This window comes from Rhinopithecus bieti, unplaced genomic scaffold, assembly GCF_001698545.2.
Source record: "Rhinopithecus bieti isolate Rb0 unplaced genomic scaffold, ASM169854v2 scaffold_9996, whole genome shotgun sequence".
NCBI lineage: Eukaryota > Metazoa > Chordata > Mammalia > Primates > Cercopithecidae > Rhinopithecus > Rhinopithecus bieti.
In genome coordinates, this window is record NW_016806973.1 from 5418160 (window position 1) to 5435745 (window position 17586).

Genomic DNA, 17586 nt, shown 5'->3' on the forward strand with positions numbered 1-17586 from the left:
TTTTTTTTTTTTTTAATATTAGGCACAGACATCTTGTATCTAAATAAACTTCACTATCTTTTTTGAAAAAATAAATAAATAAATAAATAAATAAATGTAATCCATTTAACCTCAAAAAATAAATAAATAAATAAATAAATAAAGAGAGAGATTATAAAAAAAGAACCAAAGAGTAATTCTGGGGTTGAAAAGCAGCCTGACAGAAATGAAAAATTCACTAGAAGTTTGGTATTAGTTTCCTATGGTAACTGTAACAAATTACCACAAAGAACAGAAATCTATTCTCTAACAGTTCTGCAGGCCAGAAGTCTGGAATCAGTTGACTGAGTCAAAATCAAGGTGTGAGTAAGTCCATGCTACCTCCAGAAACTCTGGGGAAGAATCCATTCCTTTTATCTTCCAACTTCTGGTGGCTGCCAGTATTCCTTCGCTGTGGCCATGTCACCCCAATTCCTGTCTCCATGGTCACATTGCCTTCCTTCTTCTGTCTCTCATCAGATATAATTCTCCTCCTTCTTATAAGGATGAATATCCTTATATGTTGTTGCATATAGAACTGCCCATGATAATCTAGGATAATCTTCCCACACTCAATGTGAAGGATTGTGATTCAGTATACACAGTCCTCTAGTATTTTTAAAAGAGAAGGAGGCAGAGTATTACTGGTTCAGATCAAGGTAAATTGGTATATTTGTTGGTAGGAGGATGTAGAAGTTTATTTTCTGATAATTGAAAGGAGAGATTTTCCAAGGGAAATAAAGAGAATGGTTTAGAAGCAGCAGCATGTAGCTACAAAAGCTCCAACGATGCTTTTCCACACTATTCTTGAACCATGGAATATAAACAAATGCTTCTTGATAGGACAGGAAAAACTTACTTAAAATCAGATGGTAGAAGAGAGCTCTAGAGTCATTGAGAAGATAGATTTTTTTAAAAAAATAACTTTATTATTATAATGTTTTTTATTAGAATAAACTTCCCAGTGACCACAATGACAGTTTGGTTGAGCAATAATAATCAGAGATAAAGGATCACAAAGTCATATAGAGCCAACAGAATAGGGAGAAAAACACTTCCATTCTGGAAGAAAGCAAGAATGACAGATTGAGAATCACTGGGAAAAGTGACTCAGAGTGCCCAGAACAGGACAGAACCTCTAGAATAGGGCAACAGCTAATAGACACTGTTACTTGTGATTCTGTGCTTACAGAAATCTCAATCTCATATTATCACCGAGATTGATGAGATTTTAAAACTGTGCCCATGAATCACTGCATATATCCCTGTGGTAGACAACTTAATGATGATGACTCATTTTTTTTCCCAATTTTACTTCACACTAAAATTCTGGCAGGAAAAATCTAAGGAATTTAATAATTGATCTTGTTATGACCATACGGTGACCCAAATGGTTTGAGATTTGGCAATGTCCTGAGTTGAATGACAGAGCTGGGAGCAAGTGATGATTGATGATCTTCAAGAAGTGACAACAGCTTGAACACATCAGTTCCAGAAAGTCAGTTTCACATTCCTGAGCAAAACTCTGTGGATAAAAAGAACCATTTGATCTTAACAAGCAGGCCCAACTTCTGTTGGAGAAGCCTATGTAAGTGAAGATCTGGACAGGAGAAGTAGCCTACACTATGGGTTTCTGGGACAAGTAGTTGGACACAAAGGAAAAAATTTGGATGAAAAGAATATAGGAACACATTAGCTTTCCTGGACACAGGTTCTAATATAATATCCAGGTACACACGGTACATTTATGGTAATTTCTCAGTCATGACACACAAATTTTAGATCTGAACAGAAGGTATTGTAGATTAATGACATGTAGGTGAAAGTAGAGTGAATTTAACTTGGTGTGTTACCAATTCAGGAAACACTCTAATTGAAGAAAAAAATATAATTGTTTAACTTATTCGAAGAAGTTTTTTACTGCTAAGAAAAATTCACAAAGCCTGAAAGGTGATGTTTTCCCTCAATAAAAGCAATAAGATTGTAGTTCACAGTTGAATTTTCATATTTTCTTACACCTAAAACAATAAGGATACATTTGGTTAAAAATTGCTGTCAGATATCAGACTTTTGTAAATACAGATTTGAAAGCTTAATATTTTGGAAGTGGCCTTTATTTTCAGGTTTAATACAAAAGAATGCCACCTCTGACAACTGGACTGAATAGATATGAAACCTTACAAGTATTGACTATAAATCTATAAATGTCTATCTTATTATAATCTTCACTGTATGATATCTAAAGTCTTATGTTTTGTTGCCAAACATATTTAGCTTAGCATTGCTATTTTGTATTTGTAGGCAACAATGATTAGAAATGCTCCTTTTTGTAAAGTCTATATTTTTGTTCTTATTTGTAGTTTGGTTGCCACAAAGGAAACAGATAGTGCAAGATCTCGAAGTGCTCCAATGTCACCTTCTGATTTCCTGGATAAACTAATGGGGAGGACATCAGGATATGATGCAAGAATCAGACCCAATTTTAAAGGTAATTGTTCTGTTTGCTACTTTATATGTGTGTTTTAAATATGCTTCAACAAGGTACAATTTTAAATTGATTCCACAAGAAATTCTAATGCTTATTTTCAACAATCTTCCAAATACTGCATTAGTCACAGATGTGTCTTGAAAAAGAAATCCATTCCCATGTTCTCAATTATCATAATTTGCCTTCTTTGACCTAGCTATGTTTTTTTTTTCCCCCTTCACTAACTGTTACAATACTTCTTGTCTCGACCAATGATTTTAGGAATATACATGTATGTACATATCTTTTACTTAATTATTCTATCAGTTTTCTAACTAACTGTAATGAAATCTACTTTAATTGCTAGTGATGCACTTTCCCATTTTTTAAAACTGCCACTGTAGTACTCTCTATATTGTGAGGAATCTAACCGTTGTTGAATTCACCTATTGGGAAATAGGCTGGATTGCTAACTGACAGCCTTTGAAATATATAAGACATTATTCCACCTACCAAATGCTTTACCGGAATTTCTAGGAAAGAATGTGATTGTCCATTATTGAAGACTACCACTTTTTATTCTTCTGTTTAATATAGTTGTAACTAACATGTTTATATAAGGATATGTAACTTATCCAGAACCACAATATATCCTGTAATTTCACTTTAATGGTAAAATATTAGAAAGTTGCTTCCAGACCCCAACTTATTTAACATGTCTTTGAATATTACTTTACCCAGTAAAGAAAATAAACAAAGTTAAAGAACATACACTTTTTTCATGGGATTCAGTTAAGCTATTTCATTGCTAAAGTTTTAAAAAGCGTTGTCTATAATGACCATTTTCTTTGAATTTGTCCTTATGGAAGAAGAAAAGAATTGCTTAGCAGTGGGTGAAATAATTAACTAGAATGGAGTAAAAAATATCAAGGTTGGGTAGCAGTAGCAAAAGAAGTAAAACTCACTGATAATGTCTGAGTAGAAAATTATGAATGGATTCAATTTTAGAATGAATTTAATATTTAAATTGTGGATCACACTTCTTGATATGTTTTAAGCTTTTCAACCATAAATATTTTAACTTCAGGAGGAAAACACGGAGTACAAGCTGTGCAAAAATAGTACAGCTTATAGGGGTACAATATACAAATAAAAATGAGAAATTTCAGTATTTTAATGATCTTTTCCAAATTGAGGGAAAGCAGTATTCCTGTGAATCCACTGAGAACTAATTAGTAATTGATCTTGAAAAATACGAAGTTGTCATTTAAATAAACCACAAGAAGCATAATTGGGAATTAGCGGATTCATTATGGTGAGTCCATATTCAGTGATTCAGAAGTATTGCTTTCTTTTCACTGAAAATTAAAGAAGAAAATGTATTCTATTTTTAAACGTCTGTGAATATTTAAAATCATGTAAACAGTCTCAGCAGATATTTTAATAAAACTGCAGATAAGTTACTAACCACACAAGAGTGGCCTCAGAGCTTTTGCTATTCTATTGGAAAGTTTAGTGTTGGTTTATTATTTTAACAGTTTAAAAGACAATAGAAACATTAAACTATTTTAAAATGTGATTATTACTATTTATACATAAGCTCAGGAAAGGACCCCAAGGATTTGGTGTTGCTTAAAACAAATACTGATTCTTTTCTAAATAAAATGTATTCCTAAAATAAGCTGATCACCAAGCCAGATCAGAGGTGATTAGGTTTTGGGGAGACTAAAATTCATGCTTACACCCCAGTGTCACTAAATGAAGAAAAGAAAAGAAAACAGAGATTTTCTCTCATTGTTTTCAAAATATATTGTGCTCTAAACATTAGGGAAAAAATGCAGGCTGCATTGAATAACCAAAATAATATTATCAATTATACAAAATAATAGTTTAATAGGTTAGTTTTGGTTAACACTTTTGCTTTTCATCTTTTGCAAGGGTCAAACATTATTGACTTTAGCAACCATACTTATAACTCCACTTCCTAATTAAGCATATTCAACTCTGTTTCATTTCATTGGATAAAATAACATCATAATCTTTTGACCATCATTTCATTGCCCAATATTGGAATATAAATAAAATAGTCTTTACATGCCATTTCTTCCTTATGGCTAACAGGAGAATATGTAGGTGCTAACAAACTGAATCCAATACCTAACAGAAGATATTTACACAAAAGGTGGTGAGAAGGATCAGCCCTTGTGTCATCATGTACCAGGGGTCCACCTCACCTCAGGCAAAAATAAACTCATCAAACACAGAAGTAGAAAATGAAGAACCTGTTCTCCTGACAATATTTCAATCATTTTTTTTCTCTGTGGTAGCTCACATGACTAAAAATACAATCCCTTGCCATGCTGATTTTGTACCTTTCCCCACATCAATGTTTTTGGAAGAAATCTAGTTAGCTCATCAAATGAACTAATTTAAAATTGGTGTTATGTATGCTTTCCCATTCAATTGTCAAAGACAATGAATTAATAGTAAGCGAGTTTAGAGACATGAATATTAGTAGTATTATATTGTATTAAAGTTTTTAAATAAGCATGATTATCTAAAAGAGTTTTAAAAGAGGAATGGGGGCTCATGCCTCTAATCCCAGTGTTTTGGGAGGCTGAGGCGGGAGGATTGATTGAGGCTAGGAGTTTGAGACCAGTTCTGAGACACCCATCTCACCAAAAAAACAAAACAAAACAAACAAACAAACAAAACTAGTCAGACATAGTGGCACACACCTTTAGTCCCGGCTTCTTGGGAGGCTGAGGCAGGAGGATTGCTTGAGCCCAGTTGTTTGAGGTTACAGTGAGCTATGGTTGTGCCACTGCACTCCAGCATGGGTGACAGAGCAAGACTCTATCTCCAAAAAAACAAGAAGGATGGGAATTGTAATATATGTAAAAATATATTACAATAACCAAAATTATTTGATCCTCACTTCTTCTTAAACACAGAGAAACATAACACACTTAGATAAGTGATCAGTTGATAGAAAAGTGCTTATAAAATATGAAAGCATTGGAAAATACCTATATGTTTACCCTGTCTAGAATTCATAAGTTTTGTAAAAGGCAAACATAAAATTTCACTATGGACATTATCAGACAATTAACAGAAAAGAAATGGAAATGTTTAATCTCATTAGCAAAAGCAAAGTGTATAACAATAATATGGCATTTTTACCTTTCAAAGATTTAAAAATGAGAAATGTTCCAGTATTATATAACCGAAATTATAAACACCAAAATTATGATGTTTGTTTCTATTGTTCGGTCACTTCTCTTTAAAAAGTACACTTTAAAAAAATCTCACCTCTTGAAGACTATGTAGTTTAATGGTATTAAAACGTACCACAGAAAAGTATAAATACATAATTCTCTTAAAGCACTTTAAATTGGTATTGACCATGGATAAGACAGCCTCTTCCATCGAACATTATTTAAATCAATACTGAAATAAGCTAAAATAATTAGGTGCTTAACTCATTAACATTATCTTTCCTTTTCACTGATTAATCTGTTCTCTTCCCCTCCAGAGTAGTATTAATTTATCTGAAACATTTTTGAGAATCAGATTTATCCGATAATGATCCTGTGCCTTTAGGATAATTTGACATAAGTATAAAAACTACTTCAAATTTCTATTATATCTTAGTCCTATTAAATATAATGATTTTAAAAACTATTATTTGAAAGGCATTTAATAATGATACATGGGTTTAGAAATGTTCTGAGAGCTGCTAAAAAGAACTAGAAAGTAAAGCTGCAAATATCACTCAACTAGTTGATCATGCAATAGAAATTAGAATTTTGTCCAAGTAATTATTTCAAAAATTTGGTCTTAAGGAGGAGAAATGTTATATATAGAAATGGTTATTTTTATGTCCACTTTGGCAAAGGTCATTGGTAAGAACAGTGAATTTGCATCTGAGTTTTGATGTCATCAGGGGTTCTTTGTGTGTGTGTGTGTGTGTGTGTGTGTTTTTTTTTTTACCAACCTCATGTCAAATCGGGTTAGCTTATTATTGTTTTATCCCGTGATGTGACTGAGAAAATATATGACACATTATAAAGGCAAAATAAAAAAAAAAAGGAAAAGAAATAGTTATTTTATTTTGAAAATGAAAATAATAGGTAGATTGCACCATTTTTTTCTCAGAATTTTGAAATCTTTCCTCTTTAGAAGCCTTTTTGGTTAGGGAAAAGAGCAGAAACAGAACTGGCCCAGTGAGAGAAAGTACCATGTCCCCAGGCACAGACTACAGGCCGTGGTGCTCACTGGACGGCACTGCCTAATGGTGTTACAGAGTTGGAGGGACAGATTAAGAATTAAGGGAAGACTTAATAATCCTTGAAAATGGTAGCTCTTTATATATATACACATATACACGTATATATACACACACACACATATACATTAAAACTTGAAAACTAAAGAGTTGGATATTCTAGCCTTGTCTCCATTCACTGAAAAACAAAATAAAATAAAATAAATTAAAATAGATTTTCATTTTCAAGACAGGATTAATGCTTATATATTTTCTGAGTTCTGGCTTTTCTGATTTTTTTAAATTAATAGACTTGTTTTAAAGAGCAGTTTTAGGTTTACAGAATAATTGATTGGAAAGTGTATATTTGCCCTCTCCTCCCCAACAGTGTACCCTGTTATTGGCATCTTCATATTCATGTGGTATATTTATTATTATTGATGAACCAAGATTAGTACATTATTATTAACTGAAGTCCATAATTTACATTTGAGTTCATTCTTTGTTCTGTACATTTTTTGTGGGTTTTGAAAATTCATAAAACGTGTGTTTATCATTACCGTATCATACAGAATAATTTCACTGCCCTAAAACCTCCTGTGCTTGCGCTATGAATATCTCTCTCTCCCACTTCCCCTCATCTACCCCTAGTCTCTGGCAATCAATGATCTTTTCACTGTCTCTAGAGTTTTGCCTTTTCCAGGAAGTCATATAATTAGAATCATACAGTATGTAGACTTTTCCAATTGGCTTCGTTCAGGTAGCAATATGCTTTTAAGGTTCCTCTGCGTCTTTTCTGGCTTGATATCTCATTTCTTTTTATCACTGAATAATATTCCAAGATAATCTCTTTTGTATGCATTTGACATTAAAGAAACTTTATACAATTATCGAGCTGCAGAATTCTAGCTCAGAAGTTTGCAGATGTTGATTCATTGCCTGCTGACATTTAATATCATAAATAAGTCAAATCTCATTTTGATTTCTGCTCCTTTAAATATAGGCTATTTTTTTTCTGCCTATCTCTGGACATTTTTCAGTAGGAGGATTTCTGCTTATGCTGGCACTGTTTTGTGCTATTTCTGTAAAACAATACTTCTTTATTTTTTAACAAAAATCTACTATCTTCCCCTGTCATCTGTGTCCAGCACATTTCACTCATCCCCTTCTCTCCTTTCTGCTTTCCCTCTACATTTAAAGAGAATTGTTCAGATTTGTCCTCAGAATCACAGATTTGATATTACAGGGTACCATTTATCCAATTTTTGAATGTTTAGGGAGATTTTAACTCTGTAATTGTGTTTTGGTCTCTTCACAATCCTCTTTATCCTAAACCATTTTCCCTGAATGTGAAGTTGTGGACGTTGTGTTACAAGTTGCTACGCAGGTGTTAATTTGTATGTTTATTTGTTTGTCAGTTTTATTATGACAATAGTAACAATCGTGTACCTGAAGTTGCTGAAAAAATGTCTACAAGTGTCAGTCATGAAAAGCAGGGGTTCACCCTCAACACTCACGATGCACAGTTCCACTTCTCTGAGGCAAACACTCCAAAAACAAAATGTATTTCTGTTGCTTGTCTGTTCCAATCTATTTGATTGCTTTCTAAGCCTTTCACAATGCAGGCATTACGAGATTCCTTTGCACTAACTAGACTGATAATTTAATGCCTCGTTTATTGCATTCTGCCCTTTTTGTTTTTCTTCTCTGCCCAATGATTTGTTGTGTCATCCTGCAGGATAAATTCTTTATATTGTTCATTCTCTTTAAACCACTAGTTTTCTTATGTGTGATAGAATGTCTGTGACTCAGGAAGAATCGAGGGGTGATTAGCTTGGGTGGGATAGGAGGGCCATTTTTCTGCTATTTCTCTACCTCGAAAGGGAACTCTGACACAGGCTGCATTGCTCTGGCCAGAGCTTTGCTTAGGTGAGTGTTGAGATTTGACTAGGCTTTATTCTTGGGTGCTACAGATGGTGAAATAGAGCAGACTTTAGGTTTGATGTACTGTCAGGTACTATGTTTGCCCTAATCATCAATGAAGTTATTTCCATTTCCTCAAAAATTCCATAGGGCTAAATACCAGGACACCGTTGCTCAACAGAAATACAGAGGGGAAGCAGGAAGCTTTCAAGACAGATGCCAGGCCCTCTCCCTGGGGTCCTCTTCTCACTCCCCACCTCCTTCTCCTCTCCATGCAGTCCCTGCTTGCTTTTATTTTGGGTTTGCCTCCATTTCATTTGTCAACCATTTTTATCTGCCTCTGTATTTTATGTCATTAAACTAATTATAATTTTTCTCCTATTCTTTTGCTATGATACATTTATTCTCATCAAAATTTGATTATGTAATATCATTTTTATGTCTTCAGAGAGAAAGAAAATGATGTTCAATTCTCTGTCTTGAAACAGAAGTTTCTAGATGTCATCTGAAACTAGAAGCATGTTTAACATAAAACAATTGAATTGCAAGTAAAAGTACATTTATAAGACAACAAAACATTATTTCACTAGAATATTTTACCAATCACTGCTGGATTTTACTTCTTTCTTTTGATCCTAATCTTGGTGTCCCTCCGTTGGTCTCTTATGACTCTTAAGTGCAACTTCAGAAAGTACTGTCTCAGTAATCACCCAATTCTGTTTTCCTCCCAAGTATTTACTGCATTTTTGTTAAGTTTTCTTATGTTATCTCCAGTGGCCACTCTCTTTTTATGTAGATATAACTTTTGTTTGCCTTCACAATGTATTTGTGGTTTCTGTCTTTTACCCTTAAATATTTCACTAATCCTTTTCTCTCTTCATCACGAATTTACTCTTTCTAGTACTCTATTCTACAACATCATCTATGCCAACGGTGGCATGTGTACTCAAACTCATTTTCTACATGTACTTTTATTAGGGTAAATGTTAGCATTGTAAAGTTCTCCTTTATCCATTTTTACCATTCCTATCCACCAAGATACTATTGTTCTTGAATAACATTTACAATTATTTTGAAAAGGTACATTTCTATTTGAATTTTACTTAAAAAGTCATTTTAACAAGAAATATATCTTGAATAATAAGCTCTTCTAAAACTATACATGTTCATTTGAAATGTTGGTGGAGTTGGAATCTGAACCCTGTATTTTTGGTTGGTATTTGTTTTTTGTTTTGTTTTGTTTTGTTTTGTTTTTGAGGCGGAGTCTCGCTCTGTCACCCGGGCTGGAGTGCAGTGGCCTGATCTCAGCTCACTGCAAGCTCCGCCTCCCAGGTTTATGCCATTCTCCTGCCTCAGCCTCCAGAGTAGCTGGGACTACAGGCACCCGCCACCTCGCCCAGCTAGTTTTTGTATTTTTTAGTAGAGACGGGGTTTCACCGTGTTAGCCAGGATGGTCTCCATCTCCTGACCTCGTGATCGACCCGTCTTGGCCTCCCAGTGAATTATTTCTGTAGTAATTATTTCTCTTTTTTGTATTTTGCAATAATCTGAAGCTAACGGAAGTGTTACAAGTACAAAGGTTTTTTCTGAACCACTTCAATGTAAGTTGTTGACCTGATGTCCCAGTACTTGAGTATTTACTACAAGTAAAAACATTCTCCTCGATAATCACAATCTAACCAATATAACAAGAAAAACAGTTGAATATATGGCTGCCATCTAATTTGCTGATCTTTATTCAAATTTCATCCATTATCTAATAATTTATGATAAAAGGATTCAGTTTAGAACCCCTTCATATTTTATTGGTCATTTCTCATAGTATTTTTCAGTCTGAACCAGCACTTTATTCTTTCTGTGACTGTCATGATGTTGACATTTAAAAAATATTCTTATTCAGTTATTTAGAAGAATATACTTCACTTTGCGTTTGTCTAATGCTTCCTCATGATTCAAATTAGGTAGTACATTTAGCAGGGATATTACGGGAATGATGATATGTTTTGACTGCCTTCTATTTGATGGTGGACTATGTCAGATTTTGCCATTACTGGTTATATTTACTTTGATTACCTGATTAAGTTGGTGCCTGCCAGGATATGTCTGTATATACCCACATATAAGCATAAATAAACACACACATATGCATGCACACACACAAACACACACACACACACACATTTGTACACCAAATTTCATCTATACTTCTGTATCTTTTGAAAACCATGAGTTCACACTGATTATCTCAATACCATATGTTTAGTCTAGTTTCTAAGTTTCCATACTTTAACTTCCTCTTCCAACAGCAAGAAACCAGGCTCCCATTATCCTCAATATAATTACTTATTTAATCAATATGTAATGAATCTCCCTTGTTTGCTGCTACTTCTTCTTTTACACAAGTGCCTTCCTCGGCCTGGTGGGACTCTGAAGCCTTCCTCCGGTTCATCTCCTTGTGTAGATGCCTGTTCAGACTCCATCTCCACAAGCCAGGATGGTCCCATGGAGACATACACCTTGCCCATCTATGGTTCTAATACCCAATACCAGGCTTCTCCATCATGGGCACATCCTCCTCTCTCACTGGGCCTCCAATATTTCCTGCATGTGGAACTTCTCCACAATGTCCTTCTCTCCTGCCTGAGGTTATTACAACCCCCTCAGCCATCCCAGCACTTAAGCCTATTTTGCACTGCCCAAACAAATGACTTCAGTGCAGCATTTGGGGGAAGGAAAGAGAAGGGAAGGAAAAGAGAAAGGGGAAGAACAAACAGGATTCTGCTTCTATGCCATGATTTATACCTTTCTAAAGAACCTAACAAATAATTTAAAATTCAGATTTTAAGTAATCAAATATTCTTTGTAAATAAAAAATAAAATAACATCTCTCCTTGTGACATGTGTGTGCATTTATCTAAAATAAAACAAGNAAGAGAAGGGAAGGAAAAGAGAAAGGGGAAGAACAAACAGGATTCTGCTTCTATGCCATGATTTATACCTTTCTAAAGAACCTAACAAATAATTTAAAATTCAGATTTTAAGTAATCAAATATTCTTTGTAAATAAAAAATAAAATAACATCTCTCCTTGTGACATGTGTGTGCATTTATCTAAAATAAAACAAGTTTCTAGTTAGAATTATTTTGAAATTTAATCTTTTAATTGCATTCTGTATCTATAAAAGGATAAAACTTTAATACAACATTACATGAAAACTTCTTTCGTCATTTTATGAACAACTGAGTTGTTTGTTTGTTTTCTTACTTGCTCTAGATCTGCCTAGTGAACGATTTTTCCCCAGTATGAATAACAATACTATCATTGCCAAGATTTTGCATTGTACTTTGCTATTCTGCCATCACTTCATGTCTTAAACTAAAGGGCCATCTTCTATTTCTTTAAAATAACATCTAAATGAAAACTTACTGCTGAAAACATCTGCAACTACTGTCATTTGTTTTTAAGGACTATGCCTAAAGTCGTGAACAATTTAAAAGCACAATTTGCCATATGGATGCTATGGCAGTTATTTGCTCTGTTGCTTAACATAGGAGTGTATTGGATAGATATAACAGCTTTTACATTGGCACAGAGAAGTAGCAGATTGGCCAAGAATGCTAAACAGGTGCTCTCTGTAATGGCAATAGAAGATTCATAATCTTCTCTGAGCTTCGTTCTCTACACAATTTTTGAATGTCTATGTCAAAGTAGTCAAAGACTACTCCAAGATTGCTGCAGTAATCTCACATGGACCAGAAACCCAAGGGCTAGAACGTGGTACCTTTAAAACATTATGATGCTGTATCCTTTTCATTCTTTGTAATCTATCTCCAAGGACTGTCATTGTTCTAGGGGGTCAAGTCGCTTCTGTCCCCACCCCAGACTATTATCATAAATTTCTGTTTTTTCTGTCTCTATGCTTTTGCCCATTCATGCAAACATTCACGAGTCATGTTAGTTCCTACACTTCCAAAGTCAAGAATCTGTTATGGCTCCAAAGCTTTCTTAAAGTAAATCCCAAATACCTTGTTATTACATTGAAGAGACTCCATGATCTGAAATCATTTTTATTTCCAAACTGATTTTTATTTGAATATTTTAAAATTGTAAGTTATTCTTATTTATTCATGTGTGTCTATCTGTCTGCCTTTCAAGTAAGTGTCTACTATAGTTACGAAATTTGGAGTTAGGATTTGATGTCCAAATTCATTCACCCTTCTTTCTGCTGAAGAAGAAAATATATACACAAGTAAACAGTCAAAGGAGAATGAAATCACACTTTTTTATGTTCTAATATCCACGCAAGGAACACGTTATAACCATGTGGAGAATAAAGTTTAGGCCTGAGACAATTGTGAGCTACTTTATTTGCACATGAAATTTAGGTTTTGAAACCAGATGACTTTTCAGCTTTAGGAAGAGCTTTCTGCTTCTTATTGGAGGACTGTTATGGAGGCTGAGGCTGGAGCCTGTTTCAAATACAATGAGGCATTACAATCCCAACTATTAGTGAAAGCCTAAATTAGTCAATTCTTTGACCGTTATTCTTCTGTGGAAACATGTCATTTTCTTTATTTCATCCATCGGCCTTACGATTTGAGCCTCTGGTCAACTAGGGATATCAGCACCATATTTTAGAAAGAAAACAAAAATATCAGAGGTTTCCTCCTCCAAAGACTGTACCTAACACTGCTCCTTTCAGAACCTTCCTGGAGTCATTAGGATGTGCCACACAACACTTGCTCCCAGGGGACACTGAAATGTATCAGAACGCATTTCACTAACTTCAGAACCTTGAAGCCTATGCTGAATTTTTGCCTCCATTTGCTCTTTCACCACTATTATCCATAAACATATAGAAACTAATTAAATTTATAAAACGAGACAAAATATATTATAGAGAATACCTCATCCTTTATTCAATGCGTGTGGCAAATTAAAATCCGAGAAATACTCTTTCCCTTTCTAAACTAAAATAAGAAAAATTATCTCCCCACTCTTTTATTTATTTCTGTTTCAACCACAAGGATCCCAATCCAATGGAGCTAGCATGTTCTAGTAGTAGCTTCCCCTGGGTCATGCTTCCCCAACGGCACCCAAAGGGGGTAACCCATCAGCATTTTATTTACAGGTGATTTAACCCAATTCTGATGTTCTTATGTTTTCCTTTTACCAGAGAGCATGACAGAATTTATCTCAAGCCAAATAAAGTTCCTCACATTCATATTGCTATTCCAATAAAAAAAAATTAGTAGGATTGTAGTATTATCTGGGGGAACAAGAGAATAACCTAGAAAATATGAAAGATTGGTTTTAGCTTTTCAAGGATGCCAGTTGGCCTACAGATACTTTTCAGAGTTTCTATTAGACTCACATTAAGAAAAAATTAACTTCTGACAGTTGTAACCTCATACTTTTTTATGATGGAATTTTGTTTTAATCATGGGGTAAACTATGTATATCCCTCTCTCATATAGTGACATATAAGACACTGCTCTCATCTTACAAATTTTAGAAATTTGTAAACTCTTAGAAATAAGCAATGAAGATATTTTAAAATGCTCATTGGTAACTAAATACAGCACCTCTAGGATTCAGGCCTTTTCTTAGGTTCTTATTATTACATGTCCATCCTTCATATTTAAAACAATTTAACTTCCATATTGGTTTGAATTATATGTTCTAGACATTCCCATGTTTAGTAAACTTTAGGCCCTTTCTAAGTACATAGCATCTACTCTGTTTTATTAACAGTGTTCACCAAATTTATAATAGGCAACTCTTCTACTGAAATTAATAGCCTTGAGTTTTCAATGGTCCCAAGCCCTGACTTCTATTTCTGTATATTTCTATTCCTAAGAAAATCTCTGTTAGCCCTGTAGTATAGTGGCCCCAGGTATTTTCGAGTCGGTAATTCCTTAGGACAGTCATTTCCAAACATTCTTGCACATTTTAATGACCTAGGAAGCTTTAAAAAATACTGATGCCTTGGTTGCATGCCATACCAACCAAAGTAGGTGAGAATCAGGTATGTATATTTTGTAAAGATCCCCAGGTTATTTCAATGTGCAGCACAGAATTTAAAGGACTTTGAAACCTAGACTTTATTTTTAAATGATTTTATTAATGCAGCAAGATAGCCAACTAGAGAAGAGGTTGAAAAGCAAATTAAGATGAAAATCATGGACCAGTAATCAAATAAATGTAAATTGCAACCTCAAATGATATTTTAGACCATTTTAACTAATGAAATAGTTTTTAAAAAAATATTGGAACAAATGAAACATCCTAGTTATTTTCAGAAAGAAAACAAGTCATCTACAAAATGGCTTTGGACTTTTCAATGGCAATGCTGAAAATAGAAAATAATGAAAAATTATCTTCAAAATTCATAAGAAAAAAACATTTCCAGCCTAAAAGTTTCTACTAACTATACATTAAGTGTGAATGCAAAACAACAACAACAACAACAAAAACAGACATTTATGGACAGGGACTCTCTCAAAAGCTTCATAACCTTGTGCAGCATTTGTCAAAATATTGCTGAAGCATATATTCCACTAAAATGAAGAAATGAACCAAGAAAGAAGTGTGGGACCATGAAAGAGGATCCCACAACAGAAAGCTATGGAAGTAATTCCTAGCATGATTGGGAGGTCATAGAACGATTGCTTTGAACCAGAGCAAAACATTCTCATTACATTCCTCTGTAAATCCAGAGGAAGGTAAAGTTCATAGAGTAACTGATGGATCTGTACATAGTGAACCAAAATTTAGACATTTCAGCACTTGTTGATAAGTTAACAATTCATGTGAAGAAAGCTATGTGAAATATTATACATGAAACAATTGCCAATCTCAGGAAAATTTTCTGCAGGAAGGGAAAAAGTAAGCATAATATACTCTATTGTTTGGCTTGGGTAAATATCTACCTTGTCATATTAATGTAAAAAGTGATGACTGAGCTAACAAAAAAGACCAAGCCTTTTTTCATATAGAAAATTGGATAATGTGAGTACAGAAAAAAAGGCTTGTATTAGTAGAGGTAGGGATGATGTATGTAAAAAGGCTAAATCTTTATCTTCTTTGTGGGCATCAGAAGATGTGACTAAAAGAAAAAACATATTATGTAGAGAAATTGAGGTAAATGTCCAAAGAATTGATTAAATGAATTGAAATCATTATCTCTGAAAAGAGGGAAACAGAAATAAGGCAAGGGGCTACTAGGCATTTTTGTAGCAAACCTTGTAAAATCAATTTACTCAAAAATTATACTCAGGTTGAAAAAAAGAAAGAAATTAGGCTTAGATATCAGTTTCTGTATGTGGTGTTCCCTGACTAACTTAGGTAGAGTGTAACTCAGATAGAGCTATTTTAGCCCCTAGCCAAAATATTTTTATGTTTCTATTTATGTAGGTGTCTGCCTAATAACAAAGTTTGTGGCCAGATAATGAAATGTTTTGAATGTCATGTAAACAAGACAGTGGGAAAATAATGATTTTTAGAATCAGAGCAATGGTTCACATTCTAAATATGAGCATCTTATGTAGGCTCACTGTGCTTTAATTCCCTAAAGCATAAATGATGGAATATTACCTTCTCTCAGAGTTACTATGGGTTAAATATCTATGAATCAGCTAATGTTGTAAGCAGGAAACTTACAACAATTTACCGATTTCTGCTCCTCCTTCTCTGCTAGATGATAATCTCTTTGTGTCTTCTTTAGTTTTGTGTGCAAAGGTTTTGGGTATTTAGTAAAGGAATGAATAAATGGGACTTATAAAAATGAAAATCCTTGGATTTATGATGAATACTAAATCTGGCATTAATAAGAAATTTCCAGAATGGAGGAGTGAGAAACTCAGTAAGTTCACTTCTCCAAAAAAGCAACAAAAACACTGGCAAAATTATCAAGATTAACCGTTAGAACTCTTAAAATTGATTGAAAGCTTACAACAACCTTAAGAGTGTTCATTCAAGAAAAATTGATGAATTTCTGTAAGAACAGAAGGCATATTAATTTGGCCTACCTTCCCAGTTCCACAGCAGCCTTGCAATCCAGTCGCCTCTAAACAGTAGAAGTTGTAAAACCACCAGAAGCTGGCTAACCAGGTTTGGAGTTCCTCAGAAGGTCCATCCCCAGAGCTTTGTCACTATTCTTCCTGTCTGGTAGCTCCCGAGAAAAGCCTCACTCAAAGGGCTTTCCATTATTTGACTTGACTGAGAACTCACTTGGTGGGAAAAATTTCTATCTCTAGGGCATTTGTGGAAAATAATCAGAAGATTGTTTAACATTGTATCTGCCTAAGGCTGTGACACTAGTTGGGGCAAGTAAGAGCCTAAACAAAAATTATAAAGGACCTGGAAAATTCGATGTTCTTAGGCAGTTCTGAAAAGCTCTAACATATCTTTGCAATCTGGAGTTTACATATGCATACAGGGCTTTGTGCATGACCAGGGAAGTGCTCAGAGAGTCCCAGTATCTCACCTCTGGTGAACCTCAGGTCCTGTGCAAGCAGGAAGTGAAGGGTAAGGTAGAGTTGTAAATAACTGAGCACTGAATACATGTCCCCAAACCCATGGAAGACCCTTGGCAAGAGTGGAAGATTTATTGGCTCAAGGCTTTAAAGAAATCTCTAACCAAATATTAGTTTACCACTAAACTCACTAAACAGAGATTTCAGTGGCTGTGTACTCTAGGGAAATGAAAACTTTACCATATTGGTCCAGGTAAGTCACTAAAGAAGAAACAACAACTGCAAGAAAAACCAGCAACCACAAACTGTGGGTTGGAGATGGGAAGACCCGGTTTCCAGAGTTGCCACATTATGTTACCTATTCAATTTTCAACAAAAAAATATGAGACATGCAAAGAAATAGAAAAGCATAGCCCATGCAGCGGGGAAAAGAT

At 34.3% G+C, this 17586-nt stretch overlaps 1 protein-coding gene across 3 annotated transcripts in view; it reads left to right on the forward strand.

The window, feature by feature from the left end:
* The window catches only part of GLRA3 (glycine receptor alpha 3), a 172585-nt gene that overhangs the window by 40209 nt on the left and 114790 nt on the right, over positions 1 to 17586 (forward strand). For 2 of the 3 annotated variants that reach the window (XM_017879147.1, XM_017879148.1), the window contains exon 2: positions 2379 to 2506. In XM_017879147.1, coding sequence (XP_017734636.1) covers positions 2379 to 2506 — 128 coding nt within the window. Of the gene's footprint in view, positions 1 to 2378; positions 2507 to 17586 lie in introns of those variants that run through there. The other variant, XM_017879149.1, reaches the window with a different exon arrangement.